We start from the raw sequence: 27529 nt of genomic DNA, 5'->3' as shown, positions 1-27529 counted from the left end.
TCACAATCAGCCCACAATCAATGCCCGGATTGGACAAGGGCACCGAGAGCCACCCATCCTGCTGAACCACAGCTTCGCGCTTTCAACTTGTTGAGCGACCAGCAGCACCGATGGAGATTGTTCTGCTGCCGCTTTCTGGCGGCTTAGGGCCTGGCGCCCTCACAACGGACCCTCTCTATTTCCGGATCAGTTCATCAACGGACCAACAACAATTGTCTCGGGCCGACTCGCGACTTGGCAGGAGCGAGATTTGATAAGACGGTTCTGTGGCTTCATCAGCTCTCAGCCTCCGACGGCTGGTGGTGAGATCTCCGATCAAAGACTCGCAGCGCATTCTTTTCAGACCACGAATGTGTCGGCTCGAAATGCTCCAAAAGAAGGCTTTTTTTGTTCTGCTTCTTTGCAGCTTCGATGCGTCACGGACCCTTGAAACGCAACGGTCGGATGTCTGTGATTGGCGTGAAGGCTTTGCATCTCAGGCGCACGGTTCTCTTCTTCTTACAGACGCCATCATCGGGTCCGGCAGTGTGAACCTTGCATGTCAACGCCCAGTGCGTGCATGCGTTGTCCACGCCATGAGCTGAGTCTGGTTATGCGTAGGTCCTCGCGCTCGTCAACACTTTCACGCAATATCATGTCCAGATATATGTCACCCCAGATTGGTTGTAAGTCGTGTCGATATTGGGCAATGCTCGAATCAGTAAGTCGTTTCGCAGTCTCGCGATCAAGATCTCGTGCAACTATTTCCTCTATTTGATGCTAAGATTTCGACGGCGTTGACGCTACTTGCGGCAAATAACGGTTCCCGCTTGACCACTTTTTGCGTCAACTCAACGCCGCCGGCGTGTAATGCTTGTCGTTAGATATTATTGACTCTTCTCGTGTCTAAACGTTTCGTTTTCTCTTCTAATTTTCCTCTACCTATTCTCACTCAGCCTCCCGCCCTAAGTATTTCCACAACCCTCGTCACCGATAAACGGGCCTACTTCTCTCTCCATCACATCTTGTACCTGGCAAGGTATTGATGCCATTGTTGATGATGCCTGACTCGACCGGACCCGCCACATCTGCTGTCAAGCGCGCATGCGACTGTTGCCATAAGAGAAAGGTCAAATGCATCGGTGACGGTACCCGACCTTGCAAGAACTGCACTGCAGCTGGCCTGACATGCACATACAATGCCATCCCCCAGAAGAAAGGACCCAAGGGAAGCAGAGCAAAGGTCATCTCTGAGCTTCGCGAAACACAAAGGCAGTCGCAATTAGCAGCTCGCGCAAGACATGGATTGGGCTTCGAGGCATCACAATATGCCAACGCCTTCTCGAGGACACCGGATCTGCTGTCCATGGAGCTCATCACGTCATGTGTCGACTACTTTTTCGCAAACATGTACCCGACACAGCCAATCCTGCACCGCCAAAAGGTTGGTGAGACAATTGGAAAGATGGAGAACTCGGTAGAAGCCTACTGTCTGGTCGTGTCGCTCTGCTCATACATGCTCATCCAACCGAACACTAAGCTCCCCGCTGGTATTGTTCCGGATGCCGAAGTACCAAACGCCCACCTCAACTTGGGCATGACGTTACTGGACGAAGCCATCCGCGTCCGAAAAGGATACGACTATATTGAGAGCCCCAGCATCTGGTCGGTCATCACATCGTTCTTCTTCTTCGGTGCGCATTTCTGCCTGGACAAGCACAACACCGCCTGGTTCCATCTTCGCGAAGCGACGACGTTAGCGCAGATCATGGGCATGCAAGACGAGAACCATTACAGCCAAGGGGACCTTATTGAGACATCGCGACGCCGACGACTGTATTGGCTCCTGTTCATTACTGAGAGGTGAGTTTGGTTTGAGAAAAAGGCCTAAAGCATCACTAACATCATATCTGCAGAGCATATGCCATCCAGCGACACCGCCCCCTAACCCTGCATGCCACTATCAACCTCCCCACCCTCAACGACGATCCCGCAGAAACAGTCGAGCTTAGTGGATTTATCCACCTCGTAACACTCTTCAAACCATTCGACGACACATTTGTTGGACTTTGGAACAAAGCTCGTGTCGGCTGCTCGACCGAGTGGTTGGCAAGACTTCAGAACCAACTTGCAGAAGCACTTCCGGCGTATCTGCACAGCACCGAGAGCCAGGCAGTCGATTTGAGGACATCGCAACAATGGCTCCGAACAATGGTCTGGCAGCTCTCGATCAGCCATGGCTACCTGTCCTCGGCTGCAGCAGACAGCACCATGAGCTTCAAATACCCCATCGAGATATCCAGAGATCTGATAGCCGCAACCAGTGGCTTCTCGCAAGCCGCTATGGAGGTCCACGGCATTGGACTCGTCGAGAAGCTCTTCGACGTCGCATGCACACTTACCGATGTCATGTCGTGCGTACCCTTCGAGCAACACACTTTTGAATACGGTCCCCGTGATTACCTCAACCAATTCCTCTCTCTCATATCTACTCTCCGCGGCGGCCAACAGCGATACCTCCCCCTGCTTCTCTCCAAAATCAACGACACCCTCCCTCAAATGCCCACTCCAGGATTCAGCATGGTCTCCATGCCCAGCGGTCGCAGCAGGATCGACGAAATCTACGACAGCAGCAACCCCGCCAGCGGTGACTCGACACCCTTTGGAGGCAGTCCACCGCCTCAGCCCGTTAACCCTCAGCTCTTCCAATCTGCATACCAGGACGACTTCAAGCTTCCTGGACCTACCAGTAACGGGTTCCCTATGATGACATCGGCACCTTCGTACAACGGCATCCAGACACCAGCGCAACTCCAAGCCGCGTATCAGAACTCGCGTAATGCGTATTCAGGCTTGGGAGGCCAGTCTGGCTTTGACCACAACCCTTGAAAGCTTCTGGAGACGTCGACGTTGAGAAACGGTGGAACCAACAGCCATTTGGAGATCATGGGCTCAGTACCATGACAGTGGCGCACGCTCTCTCCTTTACAACTCGCACAAGCAGTCTAAACGATATGCGACAGGTCTGAAGAAAAAAATCTCAGTCGGAGCAGCGACTCGAGAGCTGTCAGGACCCGAGGGCACGGCGAGAAGGCCGAATGGGCTTGTTTCCAGGCACAAACGGACCTTGACTCGTGGACCATCATGAGCTTTGATTCTTTTCGACAAAGCACAACTGCATTTTTTTGGTTTTTATGAAAACGATTGCATTATAGACTTGGGAATTATAGACGGACAACAATAGACGGGACACGGCGTTTTCTTTTCTTCTTTTTTTTTTCTTTTTGAGAAGAAGATTGGGCTTTTGCTGCGAAATGATACCCCAACACTGAAAATTACAACATATATAGACCTTTGACATAACTCTCTGCTCATGAACAGAACCCCTTTTCCTCTTTTCAAACATTAGATTTCATTTTCAAACATCATATTCCTCCTTCTTGAGTCGAGTTAAGGCTTCGTGAAAGGCCATGATCAAAGTTTCGACTTTGACTCTTCTGGTCCTGATCTTTGCAAAATCCATTGCGAGACGTGGTTGGCGAATGCGAGCTTGTCATCACCAGGTTCGGCATGCACTGTGAAGAAGATTGATCAGCAACCCACTTCGAACCGAGCAGGGAGAAGAAGAAACTCACTGTTATGATACCAACCATCGTAGCTCTTGAGCTCCATGTCACTCAACCCACTGCAACGATCCGTATAGGCCTTTGTAGCCTCATAAGCGTTGACATGATCGCCAGTACCATGCAACACCAACAATCTCGTCTTTCCACCCTCTCCTGCAGTCTCTTTAGGCAACACCTTGAAGCTCTCGAGCTGTAATCCTCTATCCAGCATCCCTGCCAACCCTTCTAATGTGCCAGTGTCATGACACAGCTCATCCTGCTCCCACAATTTGTTTTGTTCAGGGTCGCGACTCAACCATTTACTGTCCAGCTTGTTCACCAGTTGAAACTTCGGGAGCAGGCGGCCAGCGAGACGGCCAGCGTAGACGGTGGCTTTGAAGGGGCGAGTGTCGGAGTGTAAGCCAATCAGCGGTGCGCTGGCGATGAAACCGCGGATTTGGGAGAGCAGAGCGGAAGGGCCGGTGGAAGCGTAGTAGAGGATTTCGGCGCCGCCCATGCTGTGGCCCATGAGGAAAAGAGGGACAGGAGAAGGGAGTAGGGTGTGCAGCATGCTGGTTATGTCGTCGATGACCCTTGTGGTGGGACCAGTGAGACCGCGCTCACGTTTGTGGTGGACGGAGCGACCCCATCCTCTGTATAGACATGTCAGTAACGAGGTTGTTCCGAGGTAGAGATAAGCAGGGTGAAGATACCGTTGATCAAAGGCATAGATGTCAATGCCCTGGGTAGCCAAATGGTCAAACAAGACGGGGTAGTTGTTGCAGTGATCACTGAAGCCATGCACAAACAGCACGCGTGCCTTGGCTGCAGCATTCCCCGACACCTTCCACGTTTTGGTGTACAACTCGACGCCGTCGTCCGTCTTGTGCGTGCCCTCGGATGTCGTGTATGCTGCCATGTTTCTTGTGCAGTAAGAATATCGATGTGCAGAAGTAAGAAATGGCGATTTGGGGTATCCAACCGAGACTCGAAGCCTCGTTAGCCCTTGCATTTTCTGGTGGTTGGTGTGCTGGATGCTTATTTGCTGACGTAGCTTGCGAACTTCCCTCGGCTTTTCTTTCTTGCTGTGACTTGGTCTGTTGGATATCACATGTTTTTCACCATGTCGATTTACCATATCGCTGGCCGCACTCGGCGTTTTCTAGCAACGACAATATCCCTTGTGACTGATTTGCTCTACAAATTCGTTATTCGAGCTTCGCGTGTTCTGTCTGCATTCTGATATTGTCAGCACCCCAACCCTGTCAACGACATCTTCCTTGATCCATCGCCCTCACGAGTGTGTGGTAAAGCTACCAGAAGATTGATTACGTAGACTGGTATATACTCTTGTCTTATGGATTTAGCTGACAGGTATCTGGTGACTACGTTGGCATATACGAAAGTTATTGTCGGTCTGGTGGTCTTATCATCAGCGACACCTGGAGACAGCAAGCATCTGTCGTAATCAACTAATCGCTCTCTAACCCAAATCCTCGGGTACTCGGCCACCTGTACCTCCATGATCAGTACATGACCTTTAAAAGTCCGACACAAAACAGTAAGCAGTTCCATCGCCGTCTTCATTCTCCGAGTCTTGACTCTCGACCGAGGCTTGTGGACACAAGTCGTTGCCGGTCTCAGTCTGGGGTTTGCCCGATACCTATTTAAAGAAGTTTAACAACGCGTGTGATTGTTTGAACACGGATCACTAATGAACGGAATTATATTCTGAGGATGCAGCACTCTAGGAATATTCTTCTAATTTTTTTTACGTCTGACTATTATCGTCTAGAGGGTATTTACAAAATGGTGGTGGTGCTATGGTAATGTCAAGGGTTATAAGCACTACTTTTCGCGCGGCAACATCTTTTGTCTTCAAGCCTCAGACGAGCATTCAGGGTTTCGAAAGCAGTATCTGAACAGGACCCTTCCCACGAACCTCGGTACCCCACACAGCAACGGCTCCTACGAAAAGTTGCCTAGGTACAATCAGACTCGCCATACTTACTAATCTCTCTTCCTCGAATAGCATTGTCGTCTCTGACAACCCAGAACAAAACATCAAGAAGAAGCAGCAAAGGAAAATCAGATACAATGTCTCAAGTCGAGCAAGAAGTCACACTCGAGACCAGAGGCCACATCGCCATCATCACCCTCAACCTGCCAAAGAAGTTGAATGCACTCAATGGAGACCACTACTTCCGCCTCGCCAAACTAATGAAGGAGATTGCCGTCATGGATAATATCTACATCACCGTCTTGACAGGAAAAGGCCGTTACTTTTCCGCGTAAGCTTCTGATCCTCTCCCGTGATGAAACACAAATGTCTGACTCGAACACAGCGGCGCTGACGTCTCCATCTCCAAAGCACCACCAAAGGACACTGACACCGAACGTCACTACCTCCAAGGCTTTGTCGCACAAAACCTGCACATCACCCACGCCTTCTACACCCACCCCAAGATTCTGATTGCGGCCTTGAACGGTCCCGCTGTAGGCCTCTCGGCCGCTTTGACCGGCTTCGCAGATTTCGTTTACGCTGCTCCTCACACTTTCATCCTCACTCCCTTCAGCAGTTTGGGTTTGGTGACCGAAGGAGGTTCCTCCAGGGCATTTGTATCGCGATTGGGAATTGCAAAGGCAAACGAGGCTTTGATCATGAGTAAGCGCTTGACGTGTGAGGAGTTGGTGTCAGTGGGATATGTGAACGGAGTCATGGACGTCAAGCCAGGTGAGAGCGACAAGTTCTTGGACTTGGTGCTCAAGGAGGTGGATGATAGGCTTGGCAAGCATTTGATCCCTGAGAGTCTGTTGGGTATCAAGAAGTTGATCAGACGACCTGAGAGGGAGATGTTGGATGCGCAGGGTGTCGCTGAGGTGTTTGGTGGGTTGGATCGATTCGTTAGCGGTGTGCCGCAAGAGCAGTTTAGAAAGATTGCTTCGGGCGAGAAGAAGCATAAGCTGTAGATCAGCTTATCAAACCACAAGTGATGGATTTTTGGAAAGATGTATGCATCGATTGACTATGCAGAACATATTATTATTAGTGCTTAGGGTGACTTAAACTTAGGGGGTATCCACAAAAACAAAAACTGCCATGTTCGACATCTCATCTCCTCTTGTCATCGTTCCATCCGATGAAAAGGCCGACATCCTTGACTACCGCAGCAGGAACACCCATCTTTTGTGCCCACATTGGAAGATTGCCCTTCGCGTCGGATGCTGTGGCCATCTGCCACTTCACATTGATGTCCTCGACCATGGTGCAACGCTCGATGCTGACGTACTGGCCCAGAGTGACAGGCTTCCTCTTCTCGGCAGTGTCACCCGCAGTCTTGTTCTTGTGCGTAGAGTACATTGCCTTGTCCAGCTTGGTTATATTGACCGGGATCTGAACGACCAAGAAAGACGGGTCTTTGGGACCAGCCGAGCGAGCCGTGACCACAAGAACCGGAAAAGCTCGGTTGTCTAGAGGAGGCGGGATGTGATGACCCATCTCGAAGACTTTCGTACGACTCGAATTAGCTACGAGCAGCACACGTGGATACGACCAAACACTCACTGTTCAAGCCAATCTTCTCCCAATTGCCAACCTTGGCCTGCTTCTCAGCTAGCTTGTCGTCCCAGGATAGCACTTTGTGTGCATCAAACACATCCGGGGTATACTGCGATTCGTGCAGACTGTGATCATCAAGCAAACCAGCTTCAAATTCATCCCAACTAGCAGTGCCCTTTTCCTTTTTGTTCTCGTGGAGACTCGTGCGTGCAAACCAAGCTTCGTCTTGTGCATTGGCACCCAACTGCTGGGCAGAGATCTCATGAGCCAGAAGTTGGACGGTAGCCTTTGCCGGCGGAGATGTTTTTGATCTGTCCTTGATGGAAAAGTTCTTTGGCAGGTAGTCGGTCATGAAAGTCGAGGCTTCGGTCAAGACGGAGATGATGAAGGTGTCTAGGTCTGGCAATGCCGATGCGGTGCCTTGCAATGCTGTCAAGTCCGGATGGGCGGGCAGTTGTGAGGGATAAAGTGCGCGAAGACGGACCAGTTGACCGTGGGACTGACTGGTAGCACTCATGTTGACTGATATGTTGCGATTCTCAGCAAGTTAGGAATAGGTGGATGTAATTGATGGTATGTCGTGTTCTCGGACGGGTTTGGATAGAAGTCTAGGTAGATGATGGAAGGTCGATCATCAAAACACAAGAGACGTCATCATCAACCTGAATGTCATCGTGACCATCTTCCATCTTCCATCACCCCTTCCTTTCCCTCCTTCCAAGTTTCGCATCGCTGCACACTTTCCTACACGGAAATCTCCTTGACACATCACAGCACTAGGGATTTGTAAAAATGCATGTCAATCCTCCATGGCTAAGCCTTTTTAAACCCTGACACAAATCATTCCTGTGCCAAGGTGGGGCGGACCCGTTCCGCGTAACAAGTCGCTTCTCCCGATCGAGCTATACCGCTTCACAACCACACCACGCGTCTCGTCGCTTCGTATTCTCCCTCTCTGATTGCCCATCCCTAACTTGTCGCCGTTGTTGCGCCTATCTGCCTCGATGAGGAAAATGACTACACACGGCAGTTGCGGATTGCCGATGGGTTCCGGTCAGGTGAACACATATCGACGTCTTCCTTCTTGAAGATATTTCTGTAGGTCCTCTCCTTCAACCCAAGACACAACCAGCCATGTTACTCGCCTTGAAGAATCTCTTCAGGTACTTGCGCCTCAAAGCGCTCGTCAGCTTTGCCCGTCTTAATGTGTGGTGGGGTGGCCTGCCAAAGCCAACACCAGATTCCATCCTCCAGATCCCGTCTCGAACCGGCCGCAACATCAAAGCCCACGTCTACAAGTCCACCTCATCCACCCCCGGCATTCCCACCCCGCTACTCATAAACTTTCACGGCAGCGGCTTTGTATTCCCTCTCCACGGCTCCGACGACTTCTTCTGCCGCAAAGTCTGCTCCGAAACTCCTTACTCGGTCTTGGATATCCAGTATAGTCTTGCGCCAGAGTATCCTTGGCCAGCCTGCCACAACGACGCCGAGGATGTTGCGAACTGGGTGTTTGGACAACCGGACACGTACTCCACTTCTCAAATCGCCATTTCTGGATTCAGTGCTGGTGCGAACATGGCTTGTGTTGCTGCTGCTTGCACATTCCCCAAGCACACTTTCAATGCTCTGTTGGCCTTTTACCCGCCTACCGATCTCTCTATGGCACCGGAGGAAAAGACACCCCCTGAAGATGATGGCAGATCGAATGAAATGACTGTAAAGATGGCTCGCTTGTTTGACGCCTCATACCTGCGTCTGGATCCCGACAAGGCGGACCCTCGTGTATCCCCTGCTCTTGGACCTGTGGACAAGTATCCCGAGAACTCCTTGTTCATCACTTGTGGAAGGGACAGTCTATGTCTGGAGACCGAACGCCTGGCCAAGCGCGTTGAAGAAAAGCATGGGGGAGGTGTGGTGCTCAGACGGATGGACAGATGCGGACATGCGTGGGACAAGAGAGTGCAACCAGGCTCGCACCAGGAGCGCAGGCGTGACGAGGCTTACAACCTAGCCATTGAGATGTTGATGAGGACGAAGCAGCAATAGGATAGAGCAGGAGCAATCACAAGATGGAGGTAATCAAAGGTTTGTATCCATTTTTGCACAATTTGCAGCCTCGCTATGTTCCTTTTCCTCGCTTGCATGATTGAGTAAAAGAGAAACTGATTTCAGCACAACGCCAAATATGAAAGGGCTGTACAGTGTGTCCAGAGAATGAAGAAAGACATTGAAACAAAAAAACAAGAGAAAGGGGGTATCTTTTCAAGCGCGCCGGCAACATGCAACATGCATCCATCATTAATTCGTAGAGAAACCAACACCAAAGAGAAAAGAAAACCACCAGAAGATCAAAAACAACAAAACAAAACGCATCGGCCGAGGAAAACAAAGGAACAAGGGCGCCGGTGCCATGCAAGGTGCGCGAAGAGACGGGAAAGAAAGACATGTAAACCCTGACTGACTGTGCCAGGTACTGTGAGTGAGCGTGTAGAATCAGTATCGTCGACTTTTGATGCCAACACATTCAAGGAATAACCGTATCAGCGCCGGACTGGCTCTTCATGGCACCGATCAGGCTCTCCCATTTGTCAATCTTGTCGACAAAGTCCTGGTTCAAAGACATGGCAGTGCATGCGTCAAGGAGAGCCATGGCATCATGATAGCGAGCACGATCACCAGGTTTGGAAATGTCCTTGTTGCGGTTGTAGAAGTGGAAGAGGGCGCGACGCTTGCCATAGGCATCCAAGGACCAGTAACCGGGCATGACGATGTCAGCTTTGGCGTGGACGAGCTCAAGAGGAGCCACACGCTGCTTGCGATAGAATGTGAGTGCTGAACGAAGACTCTGGAAGGCCTCCTTGATGTCGTCGCGGATCTGCTTCTCCTTGCGGGTGAAGTGGTCGTTGCCCTGGACAGCTGGGGTACTTCTAGTACGACGGTGCTGCTGGGTGTTTGGGTTCAAGGCGTTGGAGGCATGAGCTGACATGAGGTCGTTGAGGGCTGAGCACTGCGAGTTGAGCTCGTTGATACGACGAACAAAGCGGTTCATCTTGAGGTCGATCTCACGCAAGTCGTAGCGCAAGCTCTTAGCAGCGCGGTCTGCATGGTAGGCATACCACTGGGAGATGTCCTCCTCTGAGACAGTGCTGTCGCCGACCGAGTCGGCTGCAGGTGAAGCAGTAGTGGCCATGTTAGGGGTTGCATCGACGACGGGTAGGATCTTGAAGGGTGAAGAGCCGGTGTTGGAGACTCCGGTCGAGTTCTTGTTCACAGGAACCAAGGCTGTGTTGTTGTTGCTGGGATTGATATCGGTCTGGGTGGAAGTGGTGACAACAGCGTCAGCGTCGTCCTGGGAAGAGATCGACAGGTCCATGATGGCATCAACAGGAGCACTGACGATTGTCATAGTACAAGTGCTGTGGTCTTTGATGACAATCTTGGGGACCTTTGGTTGTTCGTACTGGTACCTGACTTCGCTGGGCTTGGGTGGCTGGTGGGACCAGTCGGATACCTCGACAGTTGGAGTGTCAGGTGGTGTGGGGGGCATAAACTCGGGGCTGGACTCGAGACGGCTGTCGTCGGGCGTGGCAGGTTGAACGATGGGTGTAGCGGGAACCTTCAGAGCCGGCTCACTGGCGGGGCGTGGCAGACGCGAGTAGGAATGGCTGCGCAGTGTTGACGAGATCTCACCCAGGAAATCGGCGTTCTTCTTGATGACTTTGCCGTGGTTGTCCAGGATGCCGACCAGGCGCTTGACGAATCTGAGTCGTGTTGTTTAGTTATGTAGGCTTGAACTTATGTTATATCAAGACTTACCCGTCGTGGAGATCATCTCTGGGACCCGGGGTGCTGTTGGCGCGGCGATGTTGATGCTGATGCTTGGATGCGCCGAGTCCATCGTCGCCTCGACGAGCAGATCGTGAGCGCGACATTGCGATTGATGAGTTGACTGTTTAATCCGGGGTTACTCTCGACCGTGCCTTCCGAACCTGCGGAGGATGAACGTTATGTGTCAGAGAAACGACTATCCACAACGGCGCGAGCTGGCAGTGCGTCGGCGGTGTGGGTGTGCAAACAACGAGAAGGCAGAAAACAAGGGCGACGTCAAGCGTATAGATATGGGTAAGACGGGATCGCCGCGCTTGCAGCACGGCGTCAATCACGTTCTGCCTTGTTCGTTGATTGCAAGCTCGATTGATTATTTGCTGCTTCTTTTACCGATAATATGGTCTCGACGCGCCAGGGCCCGCTGCTGCCCAACCCTCGCCCTCCTGTCGTTCCCGCTACTCGGCCACTCCCGAACCATTGTTTGATCTTCTGGAGACATGCAGCCAAATCAGAGGTAGGTACTCGAGTAGGTAGAGAAGAGGTATCATTTCCATCATGCGCCGTCCTTTTTTCTATGTTACAATACAAAACATTGGCTGGCCGTTTGCAAAATTCCCATAAACATCCCCAAACATTATGCACCCGATCCGACTGCCCCTGCAGCTAGATTCTAGCTAGAAAAGAAATCGCTATCCGCCCTTCCACTTGGCGGCAACTGTCACATAACAACCCTTACATCATGGCATTCAAATCGTCTACAGCATCTTGTTGAAAGCAGGGATAAGAGTCTGTGCCAGCCAGAAACTGAAGACGAGCTTGGGTCCAGTCATCAGGAGCTTGGGAGTAAGACCCTTGAAGAACGAAGTCAAGCCCTCGTGCTTGGCCATGTTGGAGATGATGCGGAAACCTGACTCCTTGGCCTCGAAGTTGCGGTTCTGAATACGGGTCTTGACGACGTCGAGAGGAGCCGAGACGATGAGCGAAGCAGAGGCGCCGGCGATGGATGCGACAAAGTTCTGGAACCAGGTGGCGCTGTTGTAGTCGGAGAGCTTGTAGAAGTATTCCTTGGCAGCGGCACTACCACCGAAGAGCTGTGTTGTATGTCAGTAACTGATTGTGCTTAAGATAAGTCGAGTATACGCACAGCGAATGAACCGGGAGCGTTACGGGCGGCAGTCCAGCCCCAACCTCTGTAGAGACCGAAGCCCTCGTCGGCGATAATCTTGAAGAGACCGCGACCACGGAAAGCCTCGGGGTTTGTTTGACGCTTGATCTTGAGAACGTCGAGAGGGAGAATGACAATCTCACCGATACCGATCAAACTGAATGTGTGTTAGCGATGCACCTCGGCACCTCGGAAGGTCGGTATATGGATCGAGTCTTACCTGCCAGCAGTGGCGTGCATGATGGCCTTGCCGTTGCCCTTGCCGAAGGTCGAGTCGAAGAAGTCGCCGTGGTTCTTGGCCAGGTAGTCGCGCATGAAGGGTTGACCACCGTACTTGTAGACACGCTGCATGACCTTGTAGGCGGCGGCATAGCCGAGACCGGGGAAGAGGGAGAAGAAGCGGGTACCGAAGGGAGCGGTGGCCTTGTCCTTGAAGATAACCGAGTTGAACTGGGTCATGCCAACGATCTTGCCCTGGTTGCTCATGAGACGTTTGGCGATGGTGTCGACGGGGTGGAAGACGGCGAGCTCGGCGATACCAGCGGAACCTGCTTCGAGTCAACCATGTGGTCATTTGTGTTGCGACCGAGAGTTTGCGCACCAGCACCGAGGATTCTAGCGGTGGTTGACTCCTTCTTGTACTCCTTGGACGAGCCAGACAGGACCTCGCCGGCCCTGTTCGCGCCATCCTTGGGGGAGGGAATGTTGACCATTGTGACGTGTATGATTGAGTGAAAGACTCGGGAAAAGAATGGACAGAGGTTGAACGGGGTCGAACAAGGAGGAGCTACAAGTGCGAGCAAAAGGACGACCAGAAAGAAGGAAAAGGCACGCGATATGGACTATGCTGAGTTGATCATCCACCAACGCCGACCTCGTTGGACTTTTTCGACGCCCGTGCACGAACTTCTCCGGTCCACCTCCGCGTGAAGAGCTTCCATATCAATGACAAGCTGATTCTTCCGCGTTGTGCGACTATTTATATACACCTAAGAAAGCATATCAAGCACATACGGCCACAGTCAGCTGAAAACTGGGCATCCCGTCCGCTCTGCCATACATAAGCAGTTGAACGGCAGATTAGTACTACGGTGGGTGACCACGTGGGAATCCCTGCTGCTGTATGTTTTGTCTTTTGCTCTTGACAACGGAACACTCACGCAGGTATGGCTCGGTTGCGATATTACGTTCATTTATCGAGAGGCACAGTGCCATATCTTTGAGCTCATCCTTTGACAGCCATCCCAACCACGACGCCGTTCTCTTCTTCTACACTGACCCGTGCGACTGCAAAATGTTACTACAGTATTACATACCAGCGCTTCTTCTTGCACACGCAGCAGCCGCTTCATCGTACAGAGATAGACTCGCCGGCCCATACAACCACGTCCTGCGGAGTGGTCGCGAATATCCATCACAACAGATCGAAGTCTCAGCATTGTCGGGTCAGACGAGCAATGTCTCCGCTATGGTGACAGGCCAGGGAAACAACAATAACAACACTGCTTCAACACTCGATCAGACAAACCATAATGCCACAAATGATACAGCAAGACTTGACTCGCGCGCAAGACGTCTGGCCGAGTTGGACGCCGCAGGGATCGAATTCAGTACATATTTATACTGGGAAAATCCCGAAGCATGTCCATCGCGGGAGCCCGAGTGTAAAGACTGCGGTGGAGAGATGCTTCTATGGCACAGGGATGAGCTAGTTCCTAGTAGCCGTTGTTCTGGTGTAAGTCTTCGTCTCTCTCCCGCTTCTCAGAGCTTGTTTTGATTGACTTTGGACTGTCCAGCTCAAAGATGAAGGCATGAAGTGGAAGGATTGTCGCTGCACAAATTCCTGGCCTGAGGAATTCGTAACTCCCTGTATGCCATCGACAGACTCTGGTGAGTCTGATCTTTGAGACGTGGAACAATCGACATAGCGATGACAGTTCAACACCTGTACGCAGTCTTCACATGGGTGTGAACAGTCTTGCATCTTATCAACTTGCGAAGATGTGTTGAGAAAAGCTCATACATTCTGTCATCGGATATTGGTGTCTTCATGTTTTCGGCACAGAAAGAAGAGAAGTCGATGAAAGCAGTCAGGAGATCATGTTAGAGAAAGCATCAATGTCAGAAAGACGTTCAAAGACATGCATGAGAATACAGAGTCAAGATGATTCCCTGTTATACGCCGTTGGATCCTGCTATCTGCGTCGTCTACGACAGCCATGTCTCTTACGGCAACTCAAGACCCATCAACCTGCTATCTGCGACGTCAATTTCGCTGCACGTCGATATTAAAAGAACTTGGAATATACGTAGCTGGGAGGACGTGTCGTATGTTGCCTACCTAGACTGATCAAATCGAAATATCACTTGGTATTCTCACGGCTAATCACAACGAGGGAATGAGAGGAGAGAGTGAATGGCTAAATACCAACTGTCAAAGAATGAACTGTCAAGGAATGAACAATCAAACACGCGGGCCGAACGGCGCCAGCTTTTGGCGAGCCCAACATATCATGTTCCAGAGCTCTCGGCTGCGGATCATCGTCCGCTCTATATGGGTCATACCTCCAGCATGGGCAAACATTTGGATAATCTCCTGCAACATTGGACAAAAGCGATCGATAATGTCACTTTCAATGATGCCGGTATTCCACGAGATCATAACCGTCAACCTTGAGAAGTCCCTTCTACCGCTGACGTCCAGAGCTTGCGGTGGGCTGAGACTGACCACATTCATGTTGATAGCAGCACTCCATGGTGCGCTAGAATGACCGTACCAGACGTTTTCTAGCCTAAACATATCCTCAGGGTCAAATCGGCCAAGGTTGGAAATCGAGAGGGAGTGACGATATGGATCACCACTTTTTGCAGTCTCTGCGAGGTAGGATCTCCACAGATCAGGTACGAAGCGGTCAGGCACCAACCGAAATTCTCCGATGTTACTTCTGGCGTCGTACTCTGCGCGTGACGAGTGAAGATAGTCGTTGAACTTCTTGGTGAAACTGGCTACAGTGTGCGCACGCAGTTTGGATCTCGGGATGAACTTCTCGATCAGACCTGTATAGTTTCCTCCAATTCGTGGATGTCCGAAGCGGTCTGAGCGAAGCGACTTGGGCGTTTCTGTACTGAGAGTGTCGAAAACATCATCATGGGCGGCTGCCGCCAAGGCGATGACAGCAGCAGTGTGTAGTATCGAATGGACACTGCCAACCCCATCTCCCAGAGCTTCCAATCTCTCGGCCACTCTTTCGTGGTCTCTTCTAAGGTCAAGAGAGATGTACCTGATGTCGGACTCTCCTGGGGGCGTCTTCATTCGACTTGGTGGGGGCCATTTGATTTGGGCGCCGATGCCATTGGTCACTCTCCATGTTAATGGGTGATTAAGAGCCCACCGAGTTCCTCTCTTGATGGCCATAGAAAGTGAGGGGTGTAACGTCAGAGTCTTCTCTGCTTTGGGTGGGAGTGATCGATTCGGAATTGGTGGCTCGGCCCTCGTGGCGGGGAAGCTAGGGGGCTGCCGCAATACTTCTTTGAATAGATTGAGTGCTCCCATACTATCAGTGACAACATGGTGGACGGTCAAGGCGACGTAGTAGGTGTTGAAAAGCTCTCGATCCAGTTTGTAGACTGCGACGCGCCAGAGAGGCCCCTGGACCAGATTGAACGCCTGAGCCCCAGCATCCTCTGCTTTGGCGACTTCCGCGACGTCTTGCACTGTGTGAATTTCATCTTTGATGATGGGATGAGGTCCAAAAAGGAAAGGAGGGTTGTTGTTGTTGTTCAGCACCCATCTTGGACGGCCAGAGTCGGTAGAATCTACGCCTGCAACCAAGATTGGATGCCTCTGCATCAGTCGGTCGACGTTCAGAGTCATCTCAGACCACACCTAGTTTGGAAAATGATGAATTATGGAACCAATGATGGTGATGTATGGTATGCATCCCGCCTGATGTTCAGCGATATGGTATCGTTCCAATAAACCCAACGAACGAGACTTGGGGGCATCCATCTTTGTAATCGATAGTGAACTAGTTGATGATTGGGAGTAAGGTAATTGGCGATCAATGGTGAATTAATGGACGATTGGGTTTCAAGGGTGTTGGGAGGATGAGTTGGTGATGGTGCACGATGGAGTCAAAAGCCTTCGATACAATGGAAAGAGCATCTCAGCCACTCCTTCCGCCAAGGCTTCCCCGTACGTGCTGTCAAACCAAAGCGACGTAAGTGCTCGCTCACCATGAGATGAGAGTCGATAGCGAAACCGTAACGGTCTTTGTTATCCTTGTAGGTATGAGGAGACACTAGTTGCTCTTAACAATCCTTGCGACCACATCGTCAAGATTTTCTTGCTGCAGCCCCAGCAGATCATTTGCGTATCCATCGCGAGCTTCCCAGTCGGCCTCCAGCGTGCCCAGAACCCACACCAAGTCTTCCACGGCCGACTTTTCCCCGCCGTCTGCCTTTGCCTTGCGTTCCTTCACATACTCTGATGAGTCGTACTTCTTGACGTTCCATGACTGACCTGTCTCCTTTTCAAACGCTTTCAAGAGCTGATTCTGGTTGATGCGGAAGCTTTGTATGTAGACGAATCGGTTCTTTGTCTCCTCCGGCTTCTGCAGTATAGCAGCCGTGGCTTTGCCAATCTGTGCAAAGGTGCTGGTGCTCCAGTAGACCTCGCCATCATCGAGAATCTCAAAGCTCTTGGCTTGTAGGTTGATGTGGAAGAAGCCAAGGTCCCAATCGAAAAAGTGTCCGCAGACAAGACTCGTCCAGCTGAATCTAGGGTTCTCTGTAGCCAGCTTCTCGAGGTAGTCGCGCACTTTCGACTTGGCGATATAAATGGGTGCAAGCTCCATCGCTCTCTTGCTCTGCGAATCACAGCTTCCAAAATCGGAAGGAATGAAGCGCTTTACTCCAGCCTTGATCGCAGCGTCGGCGAGACGCTTCTGCAAGTCTACCTGCGCACCATATACGGTGCTGACGATGGCATCCTGGTTCTCAAGAGCTGGTACTAATTCATCGATAGGAAAGTCGTCTGACAACAGCTTGACTTGAACACCCTCAGGATAGCTGGACTTCGACTTCGAGGACTTTCGCTTGAAAACCGTAACATTGAATGAGCCGGTTCCGACCAGACCGTTGAGGACTCCTGGTCCGAGGTTGCCATCAGCACCTACGAGAACGACATTCTTGATTGACATGTTTGATTGTTGTGGTAGTTAGATGTATGGTTACTGAGTCACATCCTCAGAGTATAGATGGCCTTCTGATGACGTGCCTGATGTCCCGAAGTTCTGCCTGATATGGACATATCTCGAAGGGGAAGGTCAAAGCCGACGGTCGCATCAAGCAGTTCACGACACTCTGACTCTGCTCCGAATGATCATACCAGGTCAACCGAATCTTGATGATATGGAGTCAAGTATGAGGGCTGAGTGATTTACTATCAGCCGAGGCGAAGCTCACATGTTTCGGCTCGCCGGATACCTTACACCCGAAGTAAGGCATGCTCATATCGTTTCAGATGCAGTCCAAGCACCACCAGCTAGCTTCTGTCAAAGCCATAGCTTCCGTTCGTGACAGACACCAGGGTAATTCACGGTTCAGGCAACCAAGGGCTCAGGTGGCTTGTCAATTCGGAAAAACTTCATTAGAAAGTGGAAAATCGTTATTCATTATTCGTTCGTGCTTCTCGTGAAAGGAGTATTCCTTTACTCTGTGCGCCTGATATTTGACATTTCTGTCGTACCCAACGGTCGGTGACCCTGATGGGTTCCTCTCAGGGCCTTTCTCGGACTCTATTCGAGCCAGTCTCTTGCAGTGCCCAACATTGACCTTGAATTTGAGATCGTCTTGGTGACAAGGAGCATCCTGTCGGCCTTGGGCAGGGTAGACATGTGTTTGTTGTGCTGTACTCAGATTGCTCCAAGGATTGATGCTTCGACGGAATGCACGGCACTGGCTTTCGACGGCCAACCGAGCCACTCGAAGATCGCGATAACCACTTTCAAGTCCATGTGCGTGTGCGTGGCTCCAGCGGAATCGAGTGGTGGTGGAGCAATGGCGACCACTAGTCATGACTTCTCCAACGTTGGGCAAATGTCGTAGATGATCGCAAAGATTCGGCAAAGAGTTCCGAGGACCAGTCCTGTCTCCAGTATAGCCTACTGCACAACACAACAAGCCAGCTTGTTGCCCACTTCGGCACGATCAGCTCTTCTCTGCCCTGTAGTCTTCTTCCACCACAGCACGGAAAAGCACGCTACATGCACCTCATCACCCAACAGCAACAACCTCAGCTCATCCCAATTGTTCGCTGTAACACGCACATCCTGCCGTTTCTCATCACTATGCCGTCTATAGTGCGCCGACAGCTTGAGATAAAAGTCTCGCTTCGCTTCCACGCGACGGTGAGGGAAGCCGTTTTGTGCCGAGATGGCCTTGGCGATGTCGTCCTGCAGCTCTGGGAGACTGTAGAAGCTGCTGTGGGGTAATTCGATGGTGTTGTGGTTTGCGTGTACTGGAGGAACGATATCGTAGCCGTCGAGATCGACTTGTTTGATGGAAAGAGGTACTGCGGAGGCGAGTCCCACACGAGTCACCTCCTCCATCCTGATGGGGTCATAGGCCAGATGGGGGCTCCCCGGCGGTGATGGTGAAGAGGATATCCTGCGGTTCCGGATGGTGGGTCTTTTTACGATCGACATGCTATGAAGGTTGAGCAGAGGGGGAAGTGGTGTCACGCGAGGTGCGATTGCGAAGGGAGGGGGGGTTGAGCTACTTATGACATGAGCGGCTCGCAGGGGAGCAAGGGGATAGCCCTACACGAAGGATACGCGCTCCTCATCTTACCTTGGCGAGCGGATTACATATACGCTCAGCACCAAGCACAGCACGGCGACGTCGTACAAGGAAAAGGCCCCGAACGCTCGGAAATTGGCAGGGCTTGGGTGATGTTCAGCCCGGATCCAAATCGTGGCTGTACAATGTGGCTGTACATGCGCGCTTCCTTCGAAAAAGGTCGCGGAGCGGAAAGCAATCATCCCGAAACTCCACAGAAAAACTCGTGAGACTCTTCGGCCTTATGTTGGACGCGGATCTGTTCTTGACTCCTTGTTCGCTCATCGGTAAATGCTTGCCAACGCTTCTATTTCGAAACACGAGGATCTGCCTTGCCCTCACACCCCTTCTTCACGTTCTGATGCACCAATGGTGAGGAACCCCTATGACATCGAAGGGAGACGGAAAGCCCTCGTAACGAGCCTCTCCAGCTCGCGTGAGCTCTTGGCTAGACGAATTGCCGAGACCTCCGATACTTTGATCGATATTTGCGAAAACACATGATCGATGGACAAGGCGCGTCTATCGCGGCATGCAGAGTCCGCTGAAACCCGGTCAATAATTTGTGTAGCACTTCCGCAATACGCTCGCAGAGTCATGGTGCTACCCAAGGCCAGCACCGTCATCAAACGTCAGACTACCCACTCACGCCGAGCTTATTTACGTTTTGGTTGTTGGTTGAGGAAAGCAAGATGGTCAGCAAGAATCAAAGCAAGTGTACGACGGTTTATCAGCATTTTTGATCTATTTTTTACAATCCCAAATGAGCCCAATGGTCGTATTCATCTATGCCCACATGGCCTTGAACTTCAGGTTGAACTCGGAGTGCAATCTTTGGAACGCCTTGAGTACCTTGAGCAACCCCTTTTCTCCACCTTGGCCTTCCCATGCAGCACTGTCAAGGTTGAGTTCGTCCAACTTGGCAGCAGCTTCGTTGTAGTCTTTCTCGATGACTTCTTCTTCGTCGGCCATGTCCTCCCAGCTTTCAGCCTTCTTTGCTTTCTTCTTTGTGATTGTGGCCATGGCGGCCTTGGGTGCTTCGCTGGGAGCAGGAACAGCTTCTCCGTCTTCCTTGACGGCAACGGTCTCATCCTCAGCCTCTTCGAGGGTATCAAGCTCACCCATGGTGTCCAAGAAATCCATGTCACTTCCGACCTTGAGCTTCATGAAGTTGAGCAGACTGGTGATGATAGTGGCAAGCACCAAGGAGAAGTCGTTGAGCATGAACCACACGTCACCACGTCTGATGCCGTTTGCCTTCTCGAGTGTCTTTACATCACCGTGCTTGAAGAAGTCGACCAGGTAAGCGTTCAAGGGCTGATCAAGGTCTTGTGAGAGCATAGCCACGTGAGGAATGGCTGACTCCTCGAGGAAGACACCAGATCTGACAGAGCGACACAGCTCACTGATAGTTTTGAAGTTGTCAGTGTGTCCAGATAGAGCGACGAATGGCGAGCGAATCTTAGTGGAAGGAAGCGAGATCCCGTCCAAGCTGGGGGTCGGGTCAACAGACGAACTGCCAACCTGTCTAGCCGTAAGCGGCAGAACGTCATCCGCCTTCTCTACATGCTGATCGACAAAAGTGCGAACGTAGGTACTGAAGATGTCGAGTGTTTGCTGTCCGTGCTCGTTCAAAACTTGTGCCGCCTCTTCTGGCAGAGGAGGTAGGAACACCATCGATGATGATGGCTTTACGACCTTCTCGCGGTACTCTGCATCAGACTTGCGGCAATACACACGACCAAAGAGATGAGACATGACCAGCATCAGGGTATTGACCACTGATTCTGCATTGTTGTCAATGTCTGCACAAAGTCTGTGCAAGTAGCCCTCCTTGAGCAATGCATGGAACGCGAAACTTGAATTCTCGGTGAAGTACAAGTGAGAGACAAGACCAGCAAAGTTCAAAGTCGTGCCATTTGCGTCAAGAAGTTGCTGTCTGCGAAGGTACTCGATGGAGAAACGAAGATGGTGCAGTGTTTGGTCCTTGAAAGAAGGACCTCCCATGTACAGACGAGGCTGAGAGAGCAGTGAGTTGATGCACGAAGCTGCGTACTTTGAGTTGTTCGATCCATGAAGTAGCGTAAACAGACGGAGAACCAAGGTAGTGGTGACTGGGAAGTGGCCGTTCAGATCAGGCAATCTTGAAGACATCAATCTTAAGACCTTTTCGTGCTGCATGTTCTGGAAGACAACGTTTCCAAGCAAATCGAAGCCACGACGACCAGCACGACCAGCACACTGACGGTACTCAAGAGCGGTCAAGAATACAGATTCACCAGTGAAGACAACAGTCTTACAGGGCATGTTGATACCCAAAGCGAGCGTACCGGTTGCGACAACGACTCTGAGGAAACCCTTGCGGAACAGAATCTCGACGACCTGGCGGTACTTGCGGTTCATACCGGAGTGATGGACGGCAATACCTCTGGTCAAGGCGACGATGAGCCATTGTGGCACGCGTCTCCACTCCAGCTCTCTCATGTATTCTTCGAGTTCGGAGACCTGGATAGCCTTGAAGTTGCAGAAGTGGTAGCCATCTTGAGGGGCTGCAGGATCAAACCCTTCGAAGCCGTTGGCATCAGTGTCAGCAGCATCACGGGCCATATCTGCCTTGGTCATGCCCTCCTCAGCAGGCTTCTTCTTCGAGACCTTGCTAGCCTTGGCACCCTTGCGCTCTTGCTCCTTCTTCCAGGCTTCCCATTGGACAATCTTAGCCTTCCACTTTGGATCGGTGGCCTTCCACTGGTCTTCAGCTTCCTTCAGGTCGTCATGGATCTTGGCACAAATATCCTCACATCTTGTACGATCGTAGTTGAAGAGAATGGCTGGCATTGCCTCCTGCTCATGGAGACGACAAAGCAAAGGGAGGAAGTTGTCTTCCTGAACCTCCTGGGCTTCTCTCTGACCGGCACGCTTGGCCGTAGGTGCGTACAGCTCTTCCTTCTGGGGGCGCTTGCCAGTGAGCGTAGTGAAGACAGCATTGAAGGGCGACGCAGTATCCTCCATCCATGCAGCCAAGACCTTCTTCAGTCCGGCTTCCCATTTCAAGACATCTTGCTTGCGAATGACGTCGGGCAAAGCTTTGGAAGGGTCAAGTTCTGCAGGCAAACTGTACTTGTCGTTCGAGTGCTCTTTCAAGGCTTTCCAGAGCGTGTAGCAGTCACGAGGCTCGAAAGAGAGATCGTCTGGCATACCTGCTGAGCGGTTGATCAGACAGGCGACAGGGTGAAGATACTCGAACCCAGTGGTGCCATCCAGACCAAGAGTTGGAAGACCCTTCTTCTGACCCAGACCGTCGAACAGGAACTTCTTCGGGGGGTCGTAGTAGAATTTTCTCAGATCGGAGTATCTGTATGGATGTCTGACCATCTCAAAATCGATGCCCATAGCCTTCTCGGTAGTCGACAACCAGTCGCTGAACACATCAGGGTTACCGACCGTAGCAGAGAGTGCGATGACGGGGCAAGGAGCGAGCAACAGAAGCTGCTCCCAGACAACACCGTCCTGGGCTTGTCCAATACAGTGGACTTCATCAAAAATGATGCGCTTGACTCTGGTTGCCCATGAGTTGGCGTGCGAGGGAGCCAAAAGCATGATCTGGAGCACGTGAGGTACAGTGACAAGCACCTGACAGCCAGTTGCGTTGTTGATGCGATGGTCTCTGGTGTGGATAGCCCACACACTCTTTCCGGGATACTTGAACTTCTTGGAGTATCTGCCCTGGATTTCAGCAGCGATCTGGTTGACCAGGGCCTTGGTGGGCGCGACGTAAACAAGAACACCCTCGTCATCAGCCTCGATAACCTTTCTCATTGCGTAGAACGAGATGAATGTTTTACCAGCAGAAGTGGGCGCGACGACAAACAGACTCTTGTTATCATCGATACCGTCAAGAACCTTTCGTTGCCAACCGTCGGGCTCAAAGTCTACTCTTGGGTCAGGAGCAGCATCCATACTGCGGTCCAGGAAAGGTCCACAGTGGAGAAGCTGGAATGCCTTGCTGGACAGCTTGTTCTTGACGAGATCTGCGCTCTGCAGAGGAAGTGCAAAACGAAATGGCAGAGACTTGTCTTGAGTCGGCTTGGGAATGTCGACAGGAGGAAGACCGAAAGTATCTACGGTAAGCTTGATCTTCTCGCAGATTGTCTTGGTGATGTTATCGGCTTGAACCAAGTTTCTGGCGGTGTGCCAGATGAAAGCAACGATGCCGTTGGGATCCTGGTCGTTGGTCTTGCCTGATTGGATGGCAATCTCTACCAACGTGCTCAGGGAGAACATTTGAACCTCAGCACCAAGAACTTCTCTCTTGTCCTTGGGTAAACTGGTAAAGTAATCCTTGGTCTTGATGTAACGCGAAGGCAAGTCACTCTCGGCAGACAAACTTTTCAGAATGATGTGCCATGCTTGCATAACCTTGGAGTCTGAAGCCTCTGCCTTCTTGGCTTGGAAAGCTGCAGCTGCCTCTTGGGCGGCCTGCTTGCCACTAACCTTGACGTTCTTTTTACCGCCCTTAGGGTTGGCACCTTTCTTCGAAGCGTCATCCTTCTTGGTAGGCTCGGGGACAGTCTTCTTGTTCTCAGACTTCTGTGCGACTTTCGAAGCGGCTGCAGATTTAACGAGGAGTGTCTCGGGCTCGAGTGCTCTTCCCACAGAGTTGGTCAAACTTGCAGCGTATTTCTGCATCTCGTCCATGTACTTCTGATTTCTGCGGCGAGCACGCAGCTCATCTCGTGGAGAAAGGACCGGCGTGTTTTTCGATTGAATGGGACGCTTGGCGTTGTGCCAGTGGGATACCTCCTGGAAGATGCGAGCCGAGGGTCTGCTAATCTCCTCAGATGCATGGTCATCGATGCCCAGACGAATGGATGTCAAATGCTGGTCGAATACAGGGTTGGAGAATGGGAGCACGCTCGTATTTCCGGTGGGAGTTGTGGAAGGAGCATCTGAAGATGAGCAGTCCGACTTTCTTGAGTCGGCCTCGCCGTTAGTTGTCGATACATCGCAGACAGCCTTCAAGCGTTCGTTGAGCTTCTGAAGTTTGCTTTGCATAGCCTCAGGCATTGATGAGAGATCTAAACCCTGAGAAACAACGTTGAACAAGCGGCCATCGAACAAATCTGCTACATCACACTCATTGTCCTCGATCTTCTGGTGGTATTGAGTCCAGTTTGAGCTTTTCAGAAGTTTGGCAGCTTGGTCACAGAAGCTGGAAAGATGCTCCTGGTAGTCGCTTGCTGCCGACGTGTGCTGCAGACTACGTGCTGAGAGCGGTAGAGCATGGAGAAGCGCGGTGTGAGCAAGGACGTCATGCGCGAATTGTTGCACTTCTGACGAGGCAGATGGAGTCTTGATCAAGCGAGACAAAGTCAAGATTGTCAAACGTTCTCTCTCTGTAATGTTGGATGTGTTGCTTCCGATCTCGTCGATCTCTGCTGAAGAGATGGGCTCTGAGACATCACTCTGCTGCTTGGGGCTTGCGTCCAGGGTCGAGTCCAGTCTGTGGGAGAGGTTCTTGGTTTCTAGCACCATCGCCATGATCTTTGTGTCGACGAATTCTGAGCCATTGATCAAAGCAACGTTGTAGCCGGACAAGATGAAATGCACAATAATCGATCTTAGTGATGTTCTCGGATCGGGGACATCTCTGTCTTGTGTGGTGTGGCTGCGAGCTCCATCGTGGCACATCAAGAAATAAACTGCAGAATTGCGCAGATAATCATCAAATGCTTGGTCGTGCAAATCTGTGAAGCAATGGATTTGGACGTCTTCTGATTGCAAATTGGATTGAAGGTGGCGAATTATGGCAGCTCGTGTGAGGAGATACTTGGATCGGTTGATGGACTTGACATTCTGGGGAATAGAGAGCTGGCGGTGAGCATCAAAGAAGGCGACATGAAATCTGCAATTGCGGCGCTGGAGCTGTGCGAGATATTCTTCTACTAGGTAGACAGCATGCAACATCTGGAAACCGTCCTCGAAATCAAGCAGTGGGTTTTCAAAGCATTGCAAAAGAAGGGCATCGCCCTCAATGGCGAACAATTCTTGGCCAGCGAAATCGCCTACGAGATCTACTCGCCGCGAAGACAGACGGTGGTAGCTCTGCAAGATCTTTTGGTCCTCTTCAGACCTGGAAATGTCTTCAACATTGACATACTCGATGTCTTGTTGAACACCATCGGTTGCCATATTGTTCGGGGTGTTGTGCGGCTTTGGGTCAGGGCGTGCGCGCAGCTGTAGAAGATCCGGGGGTCGTTGGTGGAAGAAGTGGTTCTGAGAGAAAGCGTTGAGCGCAAGAGGGAGGTCGGCTCAGTTTTATAGATTCTGGTGAATCCGAGTGAGCTGCAGAGCCTGCAATGTTACACGAGTGGATGCTGCAGCACGCTGAGCAGACACCAGTCTTCTTTGCCACGGACTGTGCCTGCGCCTTCCTCCGCGAAACAGTCTAGTAAGCTTTTGATTCAAGCCTGGTCTGTGCACTTTCACCAAGGTGGTTAAACAAACATCTACTTTCACACAAGCACGCAAATGTCGAGACACTACTGTGACCACACTCTTTCGTTCTTGCTTTGGAAGTTTTTGTGTGAAAACTTGTTTACAACTATTGAGAGTGCGATATGTGGGTCCATAACCTTTTCATAAATCATAGCATTGATATGCAAAACTTATGCATATGGAAGGCACGATTGCGATTTATTCTGCAATCTACAGACTAGTCGTATGGTACGCATGTCTACAACAGTTATCTTGCTCGGTATCGTCGTAGCTCTCTTCGAGCTCCCAGTATGTACCTTCAGCCTGGTGATGACTAGCGAGTATCTTGCTCCTTCCTTCGTCCGTTGCCGAATGATCTAAGGTTCTGTTCTCTGCAGCATCAAAAGTATCTTCGTTGACCAAGTCTTGGGCCAAGATCTCAGAAATCGAATGAAAGACTGACAAGAGAAGCTGAGCAAGCACTTCGCGTATGAGCTGCAGATTAGAGTTTATGTTTGGTGCGAGCATCTGAACACACCACAATGTTTGGCTGCTGCCCCACCGAGAGTTTTCTGCTGAGTTAATTCGTCGAAACCCACTTTCCTTCTGTAGAACATCTGACCAGCTTCGAGTGAGGGGTCAACAGGAGCTGTGAGCATAAAATGGCCTTCGTTTGCTACCTCAGAGGTCTTTCACTTCCATTCATACCAATTCGTATTCGTTCACACCTAGGCCCGCAAGCATGTCTGGAGATCAAGTCATCAAGATTTTCGACTCCGGCAGTGAGAGCAATGAGAATGACAACCTCCACGTCCAAGATGTGATCCTAACCTCCTGCAAAACCAACCTTCAAGATGCATTTTTTGCGTCTTACGGCATCAGAGGCATCATCATGCCCATGAGGTTCAGACTCGTCGAGCACGATCCAACCTTCACGAAGATCTCCGATGACCTGGCAGTATTCCAGGATATCCTCTGCCTTCCACGAACATACGGTACCTTGGTCAAGAAGGTCCTCAAGAACCTGCACTGCCGCCTTGACAGGACAACTCCCAAACGTCCTCGATGGAGCTTCACATGGCACAAGCGTGAGGAAATCGATCTCGGAGCTAGGTTCTTCATTACCTACCGACTGGTGGAAAAGTCTTCTTACAACACCATCGAACTTAATGAGGCAAACTGGTCGGATCTCCACGAAATGTTCTGGTACCAAAGGCCAGTGGAGGCAATGTTCCGTGTCGACTGGTGGATGAATGGAGTCGAGGTCGTAAGACCGTCTAAAGGAGACGATGTTGAGTCTTGGGAAGACAGTATGAACTCCAGCAAGAAAGATGCCTACTGACGAGATGTTGCGGTGTCAGATCGTGGTCAGTGAGGATCCCCAGGGCTTTTTGTTTTGTCATGTTTCTTCTCCTCTTCAAACGGAACGATATGCTGGCTTTGGCTAGAGAACCAGAGTGCAAGTCAGATAGGTATGCGGTATGCAAATTCAGTATTGTTGGACAATCTCTTCGTGGTCAGCATCGTTTGTAGTTCACTGCACCTCTCTGGTCGGGGCCGGCCGTTGTACCGGATAAAGACTCCATCGCCGACCAGCCAAGCGCTCCTTCTCCGGTTTTGCGGATGGGGCCAATATCGAATGCGGCAACGTGTCGCGCGACACTTTTGATCTCTCAAAGTCCGCGGTATGTACGTCAGTACTCTGGTAACAAACAGGAAATACGCCGGGTATGATTTGACAAAAGCTTTCATCATTTCAACGAGTTGCTTGCACTTCTATCTGTTCAGCGAGAGGGACAGGAGAAGGTGGAGCTGTAGAAATCCTTTTGCGCGTGTTGAGACAGACAGGGGACGGTGGCTCAAAAGGGATCCCCACTTGCGCAGGTCAGCCGCACTGTGCACAAGCTATCGATCTGCTGCTCTGGACGAGCGATACTTCGGCAGTTTGTATAACGCATGATTATGTCTCTCCCCTCAAGCAGTCAGCCGGCCCCTTCCAAATCTCACGTTGGCATAGTCACACTGTATGCATGCCGAGGAAATCTGTAAACCTGACTCAGAGATAGGCACGTAACA

General features: G+C 51.1%; 13 protein-coding genes across 13 annotated transcripts; 5 read left to right on the top strand and 8 right to left on the bottom strand.

The window, feature by feature from the left end:
- Positions 1 to 1039: 1039 nt before the first annotated feature.
- Positions 1040 to 2868, top strand: M436DRAFT_78671 (uncharacterized protein; the record flags this gene model as incomplete). Its single annotated transcript, XM_013575932.1, has 2 exons — positions 1040 to 1842; positions 1896 to 2868. 2 exons carry the CDS (start codon positions 1040 to 1042, stop codon positions 2866 to 2868), a joined length of 1776 nt encoding a protein of 591 aa, XP_013431386.1.
- Positions 2869 to 3453: 585 nt separating this feature from the next.
- On the bottom strand, positions 3454 to 4503 carry M436DRAFT_78670 (alpha/beta-hydrolase; the record flags this gene model as incomplete). Its single annotated transcript, XM_013575931.1, has 3 exons — positions 3454 to 3554; positions 3615 to 4237; positions 4298 to 4503. 3 exons carry the CDS (start codon positions 4501 to 4503, stop codon positions 3454 to 3456), a joined length of 930 nt encoding a protein of 309 aa, XP_013431385.1.
- Positions 4504 to 5681: 1178 nt separating this feature from the next.
- M436DRAFT_69868 (ClpP/crotonase) lies at positions 5682 to 6554 on the top strand (the record flags this gene model as incomplete). The annotated part of the gene is made up of 2 exons (XM_013575762.1): positions 5682 to 5875; positions 5930 to 6554. 2 exons carry the CDS (start codon positions 5682 to 5684, stop codon positions 6552 to 6554), a joined length of 819 nt encoding a protein of 272 aa, XP_013431216.1.
- A 142-nt stretch (positions 6555 to 6696) lies between these two features.
- Positions 6697 to 7660, bottom strand: M436DRAFT_78668 (uncharacterized protein; the record flags this gene model as incomplete). The annotated part of the gene is made up of 2 exons (XM_013575930.1): positions 6697 to 7091; positions 7150 to 7660. The coding sequence occupies 2 exons, from the start codon at positions 7658 to 7660 to the stop codon at positions 6697 to 6699; spliced, it is 906 nt and encodes a 301-aa protein (XP_013431384.1).
- A 617-nt stretch (positions 7661 to 8277) lies between these two features.
- Positions 8278 to 9192, top strand: M436DRAFT_60734 (putative esterase/lipase; the record flags this gene model as incomplete). The annotated part of the gene is made up of 1 exon (XM_013575609.1): positions 8278 to 9192. The coding sequence occupies one exon, from the start codon at positions 8278 to 8280 to the stop codon at positions 9190 to 9192; it is 915 nt and encodes a 304-aa protein (XP_013431063.1).
- Positions 9193 to 9670: 478 nt separating this feature from the next.
- M436DRAFT_60733 (uncharacterized protein) lies at positions 9671 to 11078 on the bottom strand (the record flags this gene model as incomplete). Its single annotated transcript, XM_013575608.1, has 2 exons — positions 9671 to 10907; positions 10963 to 11078. The coding sequence occupies 2 exons, from the start codon at positions 11076 to 11078 to the stop codon at positions 9671 to 9673; spliced, it is 1353 nt and encodes a 450-aa protein (XP_013431062.1).
- Positions 11079 to 11729: 651 nt separating this feature from the next.
- On the bottom strand, positions 11730 to 12852 carry M436DRAFT_69864 (mitochondrial carrier; the record flags this gene model as incomplete). The annotated part of the gene is made up of 4 exons (XM_013575761.1): positions 11730 to 12065; positions 12119 to 12296; positions 12360 to 12687; positions 12741 to 12852. The coding sequence occupies 4 exons, from the start codon at positions 12850 to 12852 to the stop codon at positions 11730 to 11732; spliced, it is 954 nt and encodes a 317-aa protein (XP_013431215.1).
- A 581-nt stretch (positions 12853 to 13433) lies between these two features.
- Positions 13434 to 14246, top strand: M436DRAFT_60731 (uncharacterized protein; the record flags this gene model as incomplete). Its single annotated transcript, XM_013575607.1, has 3 exons — positions 13434 to 13874; positions 13936 to 14029; positions 14116 to 14246. The coding sequence occupies 3 exons, from the start codon at positions 13434 to 13436 to the stop codon at positions 14244 to 14246; spliced, it is 666 nt and encodes a 221-aa protein (XP_013431061.1).
- A 357-nt stretch (positions 14247 to 14603) lies between these two features.
- Positions 14604 to 16013, bottom strand: M436DRAFT_60730 (uncharacterized protein; the record flags this gene model as incomplete). The annotated part of the gene is made up of 1 exon (XM_013575606.1): positions 14604 to 16013. The coding sequence occupies one exon, from the start codon at positions 16011 to 16013 to the stop codon at positions 14604 to 14606; it is 1410 nt and encodes a 469-aa protein (XP_013431060.1).
- A 427-nt stretch (positions 16014 to 16440) lies between these two features.
- Positions 16441 to 17340, bottom strand: M436DRAFT_39004 (NAD(P)-binding protein; the record flags this gene model as incomplete). Its single annotated transcript, XM_013575460.1, has 1 exon — positions 16441 to 17340. The coding sequence occupies one exon, from the start codon at positions 17338 to 17340 to the stop codon at positions 16441 to 16443; it is 900 nt and encodes a 299-aa protein (XP_013430914.1).
- Positions 17341 to 18303: 963 nt separating this feature from the next.
- Positions 18304 to 19182, bottom strand: M436DRAFT_60728 (uncharacterized protein; the record flags this gene model as incomplete). The annotated part of the gene is made up of 2 exons (XM_013575605.1): positions 18304 to 18847; positions 18992 to 19182. The coding sequence occupies 2 exons, from the start codon at positions 19180 to 19182 to the stop codon at positions 18304 to 18306; spliced, it is 735 nt and encodes a 244-aa protein (XP_013431059.1).
- Positions 19183 to 19765: 583 nt separating this feature from the next.
- M436DRAFT_12400 (P-loop containing nucleoside triphosphate hydrolase protein) lies at positions 19766 to 25108 on the bottom strand (the record flags this gene model as incomplete). The annotated part of the gene is made up of 1 exon (XM_013575099.2): positions 19766 to 25108. A coding segment is annotated over one exon (5343 nt), but the record flags the coding sequence as incomplete, so codon positions are not given.
- A 1087-nt stretch (positions 25109 to 26195) lies between these two features.
- Positions 26196 to 26795, top strand: M436DRAFT_60726 (uncharacterized protein; the record flags this gene model as incomplete). The annotated part of the gene is made up of 1 exon (XM_013575604.1): positions 26196 to 26795. The coding sequence occupies one exon, from the start codon at positions 26196 to 26198 to the stop codon at positions 26793 to 26795; it is 600 nt and encodes a 199-aa protein (XP_013431058.1).
- Positions 26796 to 27529: the final 734 nt, after the last annotated feature.

The sequence above is a fragment of the Aureobasidium namibiae genome, assembly GCF_000721765.1.
Source record: "Aureobasidium namibiae CBS 147.97 unplaced genomic scaffold scaffold_2, whole genome shotgun sequence".
Lineage (NCBI taxonomy): Eukaryota > Fungi > Ascomycota > Dothideomycetes > Dothideales > Saccotheciaceae > Aureobasidium > Aureobasidium namibiae.
This window is presented reverse-complemented; position numbering and strand designations above follow the sequence as displayed.